Genomic DNA, 12136 nt, shown 5'->3' on the forward strand with positions numbered 1-12136 from the left:
GTCTCCTCCCATTACTTGGCAGCCTGCCCCCCTTTCCATCTCCCTCTTCTTTCCCTGCCTGAGGTTGTTTTTCTAACTTATCAAAATATTTTTAAATTGTAATCTTTTTCAGCAAAATTTTGGGTGGCAATTGTCTGCCAGAGCAGCAAAGGTGTGTAGTTCCAGCTGAAATCCTGCACAGTAATTGGATGGAAGCACAGGGGGTTTAGGCATAGTTTGAGTCTGAGCCTCCAATTATTCCACCAGAATGTATTTTTTTTTTTTCCCCCGTTGTTTCTCTTGTTTGTGTCAACGTTTCACCCAGTTTGCTTTGGATGATGTTTCCATAGTCTGTACCACTTGGTACAGTGACAAAATCCTGGAAACACTTGTATTTAGAGTGAACTTCCGAGAGCAATAGTTGGAGACTGTCAGATTTGACTGTGATGGTGTAAGGAAGCTGCTCTTGCTGTAGGCTCTCTGTGCTGTGCCTGTGAAAGTCATTTATCAAGTGAGGCAGTCTGATACCAACGTTTGTTGGCTGCCAGGTCAATCTGTCCCCTCCTCAGGATCGGTGTTGATCTGAAACTTTGTCTTCAGGAGGGGTGGTGGCAGGGTAATCTGTACAAGAACTCCCTGCTGGAAATTGCGCAAGAGGTATTTCAGCTGGGGGCAGGGGTCTGTGTGTCTCTCTGCTTCTTTACACGGCTCAGGCTTAATTGGAAAAAAAGCTGCAGATCAGGGTGTGCTGTGGGGAACTAGAGCAGAGTTAATTCATGCAGAAGAGCTTGTCTCGCAAGTGGGAGCGCTGAGCAGAGGGAAGAAACCTTCTGAAATCCCCTCTAACTTTCCCGACTTCCTGCAGCACTTCCTTGGACGCTGAGCTGGTGGGAGCTTGTTGGCCCCCCAGGAAAGAAGTGGGGGGGGGAAGCAGGGCAGGCTGCATAGCAACTACGTTGCAAAGTGGTAACAATTCCCAAGTGGGGCAGTAACAAAATCGATTTTTCTCCTCTTCAGCTTGGCAGCCCTCCAGGTGCCTGCCCTGGCACAATGAAGTGTGTAGCTGGGGAGGGAGGGACTTTGGGTTGACGTGGGGGGGTGTGATACAGAGAGACAGAAGTTTAATCATTGAACTGATCACACTGGATGGATTTATTTCTGGACTCAATTTCCCAGGAACTCCAGTATCTCACCCTGGGGGAAATGCCTCAGCTGAAGTTTCTCTAACTCCAGCTTTGTGAATAAAGACCTGTCGCTTTGGAGTTACTCACAGCAGCTCTGTCATCACTGGCTCATCCAACTGCTCCAAGAAAATGTTTGCCGTCCACTTGCTAGCTTTCCATTTCACAAAGCTAAAAGAGGATCAAATAAAAAAGGTAAGATGCTGTGTTAGCTGATTCCTGTTTTGAGACCTGTGTTACGCAGATACTGTAGGGTCTGCAGTATGTGATGCAGACTAGATAATGGCATTGTTTATTAAAGCCATACAGCCAAATGAGGAAGAAAGTGGTTGGAGCATAAACCATCTGACAAGTGTGGAAATAGGTCTGGTTGGTGCTTTCCCCTGCACAGCTATAAGTTCTCTTCTAGTAATGGAGCAAATAATCTTCAGTAAGGAAAAGTGTTGTTTAAACTTTGTCTAGCATGATGTGGTGAAATCCAGAGGGTAGAAAGGAACTTCTTGCTGAATAATTTTGCAAGTGTTGTGTGAAAGGTGGGATTTCTAAAGCTGAGTGGGAATCAGAGTCACTCACATTGTAGCAGGGGTAGGGAAGATTCCTGGGGTCTTTGGGCCAGGTCTTCTGGGACTCAAGAGACAGTTCCTAATAGTACTGGTCTGGGAGAAGTGCCTGTGCCTCCTCTGTGATTGTCCAAAACTGGCTGATCATTCTAATGTCTATAGATGTGACCTTTATTTACACTTGGAAAAGCTCAGGATGGCCCAGATCTGAAGCCATCAAGTACTGAAATGAGCTGCCTCATGGATGCTCTTCCCTAATTACTCTCATGGCCATGTTATAACAGGTTTTTGGCTCTCCATCATAACACCACGTGGGACCTGTAAGCTTCTTGGGTCAGAGGTCCTCTGCAGCTCTCATGTTCTGGTGTCTCCATTAAGTGCTTTCTAGGGGCCATTGCTGCCAGGCTCTGTGCTCTTGTTTTCTAGCCAGCTGGAGGTGGGGCTGTCTGCAGACATGTGGCAGTGCAGGAGACCCAAGGTCCTGGTGGGTAGATCCACCTACACCACTGAGCTCATCAGCAAAGTGAGCCTCTCTTCTCTGTTGTCTTGTGAAGTGGCTTGTTAGAAAGAGGTTGTCTTCTACTCATTCTGCCTTGAAGATAGCCATTCCAAGAGAGGTCTTAGTATCAACATTGAGATGTCTCTGACTCTGTCAGCCAGCCCTTTTATCCACAAGGATTAATCTGGCCAGAAGCAGGCCCCAATGCCCTTCCCTTGTGTGAGGATCTGACCTAAGATGTCTCATCTAGACAGTGCTAGTTCTTATTTTTCACTAAGAAAGGGAGAGACCTTGTGGAACAGTTCTTGGGTGGGGTGGGCTCTTCAGAGAAACATCCAGAGTGGAGTTAAGGGAGGATTTTGCTGAAGGAGGGCAGTGGAGAGGAAGTAGGAGAGGGATTCTGGCAAAACCCTTTAAAAAACTAACCTTTCTGTTAGGTGCAAAATATCCTTGCCTGAAGGCAAGAACCACATGCTCTTTAGAGTTCTCTTCCTAGAAGCCTAGGGTAGATTCCATGGAGCAGAGCTGATTTCTCCCTAATTAGAAAGAAGGGATGCCTTTCCACCTCTCCTTCCCAAGCTTCTTTGCTCTATGGTGGCAAGAAGAAGAGCCTCCCTGCTATGAAAATGGTGCTGTTTTCATAATTGAGGCAACTGTCCTTGTGTGGTGAGAGGGAGGCAGTGAGATAGTTTGGTTTTGCACAGCCTGGTTGTCCCTGTGTTTGCAAGCAAATGGTACGTGAGCAGCCCTTGCTCTGGTTGTGAATCAGCCTGGAGAGTCAGCAGGCTTTCCTGGGCTCTGCCTTATCTGGCTCCTTGGAAAGGCTTGTCTCCTGTGGTTGTAGTTTAACAGGGTGGGGAATGCAATTTCTGTGGGGAGCTACTGCGTGTTCTCTGCAAACAGATGTGATAATTTTTATTACTGTTTAGTGTGTTATTTCCACTGGGTCTTCTGTCACACAGTTGTCTGGGTCTGTGTGAGAGTGTGTGAGTGCTGTATGTGTCCAGTCATTGTGTTTTCTCTTTGCCCAAAAAAGCAGTGCTGGTACCTGGGTTGAGATGGTGGATCCTACACAGTGATGAGGCCTCAAAAAACAACAACTTGGAGGATATGAAGTGCTTGTGCAAATGAAGGCTACAAAAAAGATCTAAATAATGGCTTTTTCAAGGCACAGCTGTATCCAAAGGCAGCAGCTGCTCCTTACCAATTGCATCTTGTATTTTTAAGGCTTTCTCTTCTGTGTGTGTAGATGTTTTAAAGTTCAGTAAGTGCTGGAGTTACTTTCAGGGTCCTGGCTCTTTCAGGTGGGTCATTGCTGACCATCAGTACTAAATGGGACTGTGAATAGGTAATTAGTTTTTGTCTCATTAATATAGGTGACCAGTCCAAATTGCAGAAGAGGCCAGTTTATCCACAACCTGCATCCTTCTCTATTTAAACAATGCTGCCTTTTCAATCCTGCCTTTTTGCTAGTGGGACTTGTTTTGTGTGTGTTCTCCCAACCCTCCAGGCCTCCCTGTGTAAATGGGACTGATGAAATGCTCTGAACAGATAAAGCAGCCTAATAATTTAGCCCGTGGGGCAGGGCTGAGTGTCTGTCCTCTCCCACCTCTCCCCTGCCCATCACCTCCAGCCATGAGTCTGGCATCCTGGGGAGTCAGATGTTAACATGGATTATCCTCCAGAGGACATCCAGCTGTTAGGAGTGCATAATTAGTATGGTTGCATCATCTTTGTTCATACAACAGCAAAGTCTGGCTCCCCAGTGGAAAAGCATTTGGATGTTGGCAGATCCTTATTTTGCTTCATTACTCCTCTGTGGTACCGAGCTATGCAGTTTCTAGGCCACCTTCCTTAGAGCCATTTTATCCAGCTCTACAGGTAGATCTCAGTCCAAGGAATGTGAGGTTCTAAAGCAGAAATCCTCAGTTTTTGCCCTGATCAAGTTGTACAGGCACACTCATCAACCTCTCTACTAGTTTATGTGAAGGAGTGTCTGTTACTTCATAGTTGCTTTTGATTCCCTTTAAATTCAACCAGCTTCTATTTTGATGCATGCAGAGAGTTATAGAGACTTAAGAAAGGATATTGATGGCACCCAAAAATGTGTTTTAGATTAGTCCTAGAATCACGAGAGAATGAGAAAAAGGCTTATAGCTCCAGCCTGGCATGCCAACAAAGTTAATTGTCTGTGGAGTGAAGCAGTAGCTGAATAGATGTTTTTAGGTTGTGGCTGACACGCTTGGGTACTGATGGTGTTTTCTGGACCTGACTCAGAGAGGTCAAATTCTCACCAGGTCGAGACACTTTTCAGTTCTAGTTCATTACACATGTAGCGGGAGAGGATGGTGTAAAAACAGCTTGTCAGGGTCTCAAGCGAGTCTCGTGGGTAGCAATTCACCAAGTCTGTGTTAAATATTTTGAAAACAAAGGTTTTGTAAGAGTAAATGTTCTGACGATGTCCTGGTGCTTCTTACACTGAAGATCACAGGAACTTTAGCTGCTGAGGTAAAAAATGAAATAAACTTGTAGAATCAGAGAGGTGGAGTTTACACCTTCAGCGTGTTACATATGTGAAATTAATTCTTATGTTGTCTCAGGGTCTGTTTAGCCTCATGTACATCAGGCAGGAGGGAGTGAGTGAAGTAATTGTCCAGCAATATTCAGGGGTGTTGCTGGAACTGGAATTCAGCATTTTGATTTTTTTCACACATGGCTAGAAAACTAGCACAGGTGTCTAGGAAGCTCCTGCATTTTCTCTGCTTGCAGGAAGCCTCCCAAGTGCACACAGGACAAGTCCCTCTGTAGTGTGAATTCAATGCTCATCCCAGCCAGCTGCTGGGCACTGAGGAGCCTGCATGCCTGCTGATAACACCTTCCATCTTTCCAGGTTGACAGGTACCTGTATCACATGCGTCTCTCCGATGACGTCTTGCTGGATGTGATGTCTCGCTTCCAGGCTGAGATGGTGAAGGGCCTGGGGAGGGACACACATCCCACAGCAACAGTAAAAATGCTGCCCTCGTTCGTGCGCTCGCTTCCCGACGGCTCAGGTGAGTTCTTCCTGCTCCATCCCAGCAGCCCTGCTTTAGGAAGGTGATGGGATGCTGCCAGTGCACAAGGACAGCACAGCAAAGGCACAGGGCAGCCAGTGGCTGCCTTTCTCATGTTGAGAAAGCAGTTGTGTATTGAGGAGACAGCAGCTTGGGGGGGAGTGCTGGCAAGAGGGTTTTTTCCCTTCACCAGGTGGATTTTGAACCCAGTGTTGCTTGTTTGAGGAAGGGACCTCCTGGTAAGTGCTCAGAAAACGGCCTCTTCCATCTGCTAATGCGGCTGTACCTAGTGCAGGCCTCGCTGCAAGAGCTGTGGCTGGACATGGCAAGGGCAGCCTCTACAGCCCAGACCCTGCAGTGCAGCGTGGTGCAGGGGTGGGGATGTGGGCAGTGCTGTGGCCTGGCTGCTCAGGGAGCCACAGGGAAGGCAGGGTGCTGCCAAGTGGCAGCAACGGTGTCTTCTCAGGGCTGTGGTACCTTCCTGGCTCTGACAGAAAATTGCGCTGCTGCAAAAAAGTGATCCCTTCCTTGCCTTCTGCGTTGGGAAAATCTGCTTCTGGAAGGGGTCTACCAGGAAACAGCCTGCTCTGCTGCTGTGACTGGATCCTTGTTTCCAGTTGCCCCCTGAGACTTAAACAGGGAGAAGGTTCAGTAGTGTCCTCTGGAACAATGCAAGGCGTGAAGTAGAATCTAAAAGCACGTCTTGTTTGAAGAATCATGCACCTGCAAAATAACCCTCCTGGCTCAGCTGGCTCTTGGCAGTGCAGGCTGGCAGAAAATGAGGTTTTTCCCAGGTTTGACCAAGTCTCTGAATTTGTGCAGAATTCTGTCTGGCCTGGGTCAGGACTCAATGTATAACAGCTGTTCACGCAGAAAATGTATTTGTTTTATACCTCATTTCCACAGGACTTTATTCCCTCTGAAGGCAATTTTCCTACAATTAGATGTGAAGGAACAGCTTTAATGGCATAAAGGGAACATTTGAAGGCTAGTCCCTTGAAATGAGTGTTGTACAGTGTGTGTATGTACAGTGCCCTCAAACTGCCTGCCTGGACCTGGGCACTGTTCCTTTTTAAAAAGCTTAACTCTTGCTGTCTCAGTGACTGTCACTGTTTCTGAGGCCTTACACAGCACTAACCCTGTCCTGAGACAGCAGGGGGCTCCAGAGGTCAGGAAACTTGGAAAATTGCATGTGTAGGGTCATCCCTATTGCAAGACTACATGTTTCTCAAGGCCAACTTTGGGCAGTGCTTTCCTGGCCTGCGTGACCTTTTTGCTGTATCAAGGACATGCTGCAGAGTCAAGCTGGGCCATGTCTTATTGATAATCTATTTACGGAATCACATTGATTTTTCTATTTTTGCTCTCTTGCAAAATCCTTATTGGGTTTTTTTTTTGGCTTCCAGTCAAAAAACTTCCAGCAAGTTTAAACACTTCAAACCTGGCTGGGTTTTTCCATTTGCAATGGCAATAAACTTTTCAGGTTTTTCAGTGCCCTCTGTGCTGTTACCTGAAATTACTCATATGGAGCGTCATCCATTTTTAATCATTTAGGGATTAGTGGTCTGACTAATGTCACAGTTTACTGAGTAACCCAGTTTGCCTTCTCACCTTTGTGATGCCTGACGATGGTATTACAGGTAGAATTTCCTGCTTCCTTCCCTTTCAGGGCCAGATTTGATAAAATTTAGTCATATGGTTGTACTGTAGAACAAAGATCGTGGAAGGCTGTGCACATGCCACTGCATTTTCCTGTAGGGAAGGGCCTTCTTCTGTGCATGGGATGAACAGAGAATTGCTTTATTGTAGTAGTAAGGCCAAACTATCCTTCTGTCCTTCCTGCTAGAGAAGAGTGTGTTTGAGCTAAGAGCACTGCCGACTGATTAACAAAACAATACTTTTACAGAAACACCTAAAGGCATTTGGGAATGTTTGGTTTTGGTTCACTTTGAGTGGCAAATTTGTCTTGCCCCACTTGGGAATTGGCTTCTGTGGTAGGGCCAAGTCCTAACACAGGGCTGAAAATCCTGCATCATTACTGGTTGTAGGTAATGCTCTCAAGATCCCATTTCCCCACATTTCAAGTATAAGGTTTTACAGCTCCTGTGTGCTCTGGTTGGCTTTGCAGTTCCTTTGGCCCTCTCGCTGAAAACCTTATTATCCCTCTGCAGCGTGAGAACACGCTGCTGTGGAAGGAGCAGGGTGGCAAAACCAGACTGCTAAATAAAACTGGAGTTAGCTGCTGCAAAGCAAACTAACAGGAGGGACCTGATAGCTTCATTTAGGGTTGCCAGCTCCCAGGCCCATAGGATAAGGACCCCCCATGATGGGGCAGGAGTATCTGTGGCCCTGTTGAGGCAGGAGCCCTGGGCTGTGGCCTTCACCGTGGCATCTGGGCCATGCTTCTCAGCCGTGACGGTCGCCCACTTGTGTTGCAGAGAAGGGTGACTTCCTTGCCGTTGACGTGGGTGGCTCCCAGTTCCGTGCCCACCGGGTGAAGCTGTTTGATGATGGGAAGCAGAGCAGCCAGCTGGAGAGCAAGTTTTACCCCACACCCAAGGAGGTTGTACAGGGGAGTGGAACTGAGGTAGGGCACATGGGGTCTCCTGTGGTGGTGTTGGGCTTGAGCATGTGCCTGCTGGCCACAGCCTGACTGTGCCATCTCCTCTTTTTGGGCAGCTCTTTGATTACATTGCTGACTGTCTGTTAGACTTCATGGAGACCAAAAACCTGAAGCATAAGAAGCTACCTCTTGGCTTTACGTTTTCTTTTCCATGCAAACAGACCAAACTGGACGAGGTAAGATGGAAAAAAGGAATAGTACTGACAAGCCCAGCTCCTTGCAGAACCTGGAGAAGCTATTGCATGGGAGTGTTACCCTGTGGCCTTTTTGTGGGGCCTTGTTTACATAGCTCTTTGAAGAAGGTGTGGATAACCATTGAAGTTTAACTGGACTTCACTACTATTCAAGCACTTGTTTCTGATCTCAAGTCAACATGATCTTTAAGCTGAAGTTATTCTTTTACTTAATTGGTACTTGATTCCATAGTAACTAGATGCCCTTGTATGAAGACTGTTAAACTGTAGGACACATACTTTTTTTACACTGAAGCATGTTTCTTTTTTAATCGCTCCCATTCAATTTCATTTTTACAGTTGATTCTAAATAGGAAAGACCCATAGCTGAGCTTTTTAAGAGGCCATGTGGGGAAATGAAGAGCTGGATGCAATTTTGTGGCCTTTTATTCTAGCTTCTCTGATATTTCTGGGGATCTGTGCCTTGTGTCCCCCTCCTGTCAGTACTTAATGCTGTTAAGCTTTGTGCTTAATGCTGTTAGTTGTGATGAGCATCAGTAGAGCCACAGGTGCTTTAAACAAAGCAGAGGGAGATGCATTTTGTGGGATTGGGACTTTATTACTGTACCTGTGTAGTTGTGTTAGTACCAAAGGGCACCCCAAGGCAAGATGTTCTGCTGTGACTTGTTTTGGCCCACATTTTAACGTGTGGAGAGACATAGTGGGCCTCTCCACAGACTGGTCTTGGCTGTCTTTGTGGCAGGTTGTATGCTAAAGTTGAGACTTTTCTGTCACTGGACTGTTACTTTGCAGGGAGTTCTTCTTGGCTGGACAAAACACTTCAAGGTCCGAGGAGTTCAGGACACAGACGTGGTCACCTCTCTGCGCAAGGCCCTCCAGAAGCATAAGGCAAGTTCTCTGACTGCAGGAGGTGAACCTGAAGATTGTCCTCCTAGGCTCTTGGCTCTCGGTGTGTGAGTGATTTTGGGAGTTGCCAGGCAAGGACAGCCAGCAACAAATGTCTAGCACAGTTACGTATCTAGTAACTTTGTCTCTCCTGTGGATCTGAAGCTATGGAAGGGGACATGCAGCTGCAACTCAGGCTTTCCCAGATCAGTCTAATAGTGAATCGAGACTGCTCACTGATAAACTGGGTTGGCTGTGACAGTGGACCAGTATGGCCCCACTGTCTATCTGAGCTAGCAAGAGCCTTTTAACATGGCCTTGCTGCATTTAGGTATGTGTATTTTCTGCCCCATTAGGCAGGATCCGCTCTGGATATTATCCTGTCATGTGGCCCCTAAGGACAGATACAGAGGTGCCAGCATATCACAAAATTCAAAGCAATAAGACATTGCTTTTCTGGCAAATGAGGTTGGATTAAGGAAAATCAAATCCTGCAAGCCAAGATCCTGGCTGGCCAGGCATGGTAAAATTCAGAGATGTTTGTTACTTTACAGGGTTGTGAAGGGAGAGTGTTATAAAAGGAAGCAGTGTGTCTTTCAGCTGAAGAACTTTCCTGAACCAGACCTTCAAAGTACAACCTGGGGAGCATGTCTGTATGTTGGTGCTTTAACACACAGGAGGCTTTCTAGGATTTTTTTTTTTTTCCCCCTCCTGTTTATCACCCCTCTTTATTCTGTTAGGAGATGGACCTTGATGTTTTGGCACTGGTCAATGATGCTGTGGGAACCATGATGACTTGCGGATATGATGACCAGCACTGTGAAGTTGGACTCATAATTGGTAATTTTTTCTATTCAATAAGTAGATGTTGGGTTTTTTTCCCCTCAGTTGTTCAATCCTAACAAATCTGGAGTAGAAGGGAGTGTCCCAGTACAGGAAAGAACAGGAAGAAAATGGAAGAAACAACAGTCGGATTTTCAAGCCTGGCTGCCTTCTGTGAAGCAGCTGTTTTTATGCTGATCACATTGCCATCAAATACCACAGTCCCCATTTTGTCTGGGTTCTGTTGTGACCAGCATACTAAACTTTTCTGCTGACTCTATAGCAAATGGCTGTCTGTCTGTCCAGGGAAAGCTGAATTCCTCTCACGTCTGGTAGTTAGGATCAACTATGCTTTCCACAGTGCCTCCACTTTGTGCACTGTAGTGGCTTTTTTAAGGCACATAAAAGTATATTTGAAAAAGAAAAAATAATATTGGTGTTTTTTTAAAAATAAGTCAACCCTTAGATTAATTTCCAGTATTTTTGCTCACTGTGAAATTATTATTTAACAAGTGCAGGTGGCTTGATATTAGCATCCTGTACCACAGGGTTATGTATTTATATTTTCTTCTGAAGACAATATATTGACTTATTCCCAAACATGTGGAACTAAACAAAAAGCAAACCTGTTTTGGGGACAAAAAAAGTAATTAATCAGCACTGGCTTCAATTTGCACAGGGACTGGCACCAACGCATGCTACATGGAGGACATGAGGCACATTGATCTGGTGGAAGGTGATGAAGGGAGGATGTGCATTAACACGGAGTGGGGTGCCTTTGGAGATGATGGTGCTTTGGATGACCTCCGCACGGAATTTGATCGAGAGCTTGATCTAGGATCTCTTAATCCTGGGAAACAACAGTAAGTTATCTGCAAGCTGATTTGCCATGGCGATCTGAGTTCCACAAGTGTGTTTCCAGTGTGTGCTAGGAGCCCCTTGGGAACAGGAATTGGGTTGAGTGAACTTGAATGATTTGCTTCTGGTCCTGTCCTCTCCGGACCTGTACCTTCTGGGAAGGATGGGTATCTTTCACAGCACTCTCTGCCTGACAGGCCACAGGGTTGCTGGTGTAGTTGCTATTGTCATTGCAAATACGTTATTGCTGTGCTGTGACACTGTGGAGGGGTAAAGAAGGAGGAGGGAGATAAGCAAAGGGCATATTTAAAGCATCAAAACTTCTTCTACTGGCTGAGCTGCTTTTGAATATTCTCTTTAATCGCTCAGTTAACCTGAGGGGCTGTTGTTTGGTCCCAGGACCTCAGGATGGCATCCCATCTACAACTTAACCCCCAAAACCCTTTTGTACATGCTTAAATGTGATCCACCTGCATAAGAACATAAGATGCTCTAACTGTTCACGCCTTTAGCAAGCCGGGGAATGCCTGTAATCCTTCCTGTGCTCCATTCCAGGTTTGAGAAGATGATCAGCAGCCTGTATCTGGGGGAACTTGTAAGACTCATTCTCCTAAAAATGACAAAGGAAGGTCTGCTTTTCAATGGGAAGGTGTCAACAGCTCTGCTTACCAAGGGGAAGATAGAAATGGAACATGTGGCTGCAATGGAAAAGTAAGAACCTGCAGTATGGTGTTTGAGAGTGGCTGCTAGTCTTTCACAAGCATAGCAGTGATAATTAGCATGTTAATTGTAATCTGTGGGTACTGGGAATAAACCTGAACTATTTAATTTGATTATGCTTTTGCCTATGAGAAAAGTTGATCTTTCTGTAAGTAGGAATTGTTGGAAGATAAAGTTTGAACCAAGTACCTTAGAAGGCAAATGTGGTAACCATCACAGATGCAGGTTTTTTAGATGACGTTTTTGGACGTCTGAGCACATGGGATAATTGTTGCTGTTTTCAGCTTTTGTGATGTGGGAATAGTGGGGTTGTGGAGATGTAGTACAGTCTCTGGATGGATCACCACATGAAAAACTGACAGATTGTGATGTTTTGAAGAGGAATCCACGTTGTTACTGCAGCAGGGATTTTTTTCATTGTATTGAGTGAAGCTGTGCATCTATTCCTGTGCTCTCCTTCTGTGGACTAAATGTTTTGTCCTGTTCTCTTCTTGCCTAGGTGCCTAGGTAATTGATGTATCTCTCTCACCAAAAACTGACCCCCAGGAAGCACTCTTTTAAAAGTCTGGTCTCTCCCCTGGGTACTTTGGGGGAACCAGTTACGATGCTGCCTGATTTTCTCTCATTTATTTTTGAGCTGATACTGGTTTATGTGCTGCCTTGGTATTCTTGCATTAGATGATGTATTCTTTTGTGTTGGGGCAGATACAAGGAAGGTCTGAGCAACACAAAGGAGATCCTTTCAGAGCTGAACCTCTTTCC

The 12136-nt window shown here is 45.8% G+C and overlaps 1 protein-coding gene across 1 annotated transcript in view; it reads left to right on the top strand.

Annotated features, from left to right (window-relative positions):
- Window positions 1–1292: 1292 nt before the first annotated feature.
- HKDC1 (hexokinase domain containing 1) overlaps window positions 1293–12136 on the top strand; it is a 17808-nt gene continuing 6964 nt past the window's right edge. Inside the window, exons 1-9 of the mRNA XM_009994866.1 lie at window positions 1293–1355; window positions 5110–5272; window positions 7711–7859; window positions 7952–8071; window positions 8882–8977; window positions 9715–9814; window positions 10476–10659; window positions 11210–11365; window positions 12080–12136. Coding sequence (XP_009993168.1) covers window positions 1293–1355; window positions 5110–5272; window positions 7711–7859; window positions 7952–8071; window positions 8882–8977; window positions 9715–9814; window positions 10476–10659; window positions 11210–11365; window positions 12080–12136 — 1088 coding nt within the window. The remainder of the gene's footprint in view (window positions 1356–5109; window positions 5273–7710; window positions 7860–7951; window positions 8072–8881; window positions 8978–9714; window positions 9815–10475; window positions 10660–11209; window positions 11366–12079) is intronic.

Source organism: Chaetura pelagica, unplaced genomic scaffold (assembly GCF_000747805.2).
Source record: "Chaetura pelagica isolate M959 unplaced genomic scaffold, ChaPel_1.0 scaffold112, whole genome shotgun sequence".
Taxonomy (NCBI): domain Eukaryota; kingdom Metazoa; phylum Chordata; class Aves; order Apodiformes; family Apodidae; genus Chaetura; species Chaetura pelagica.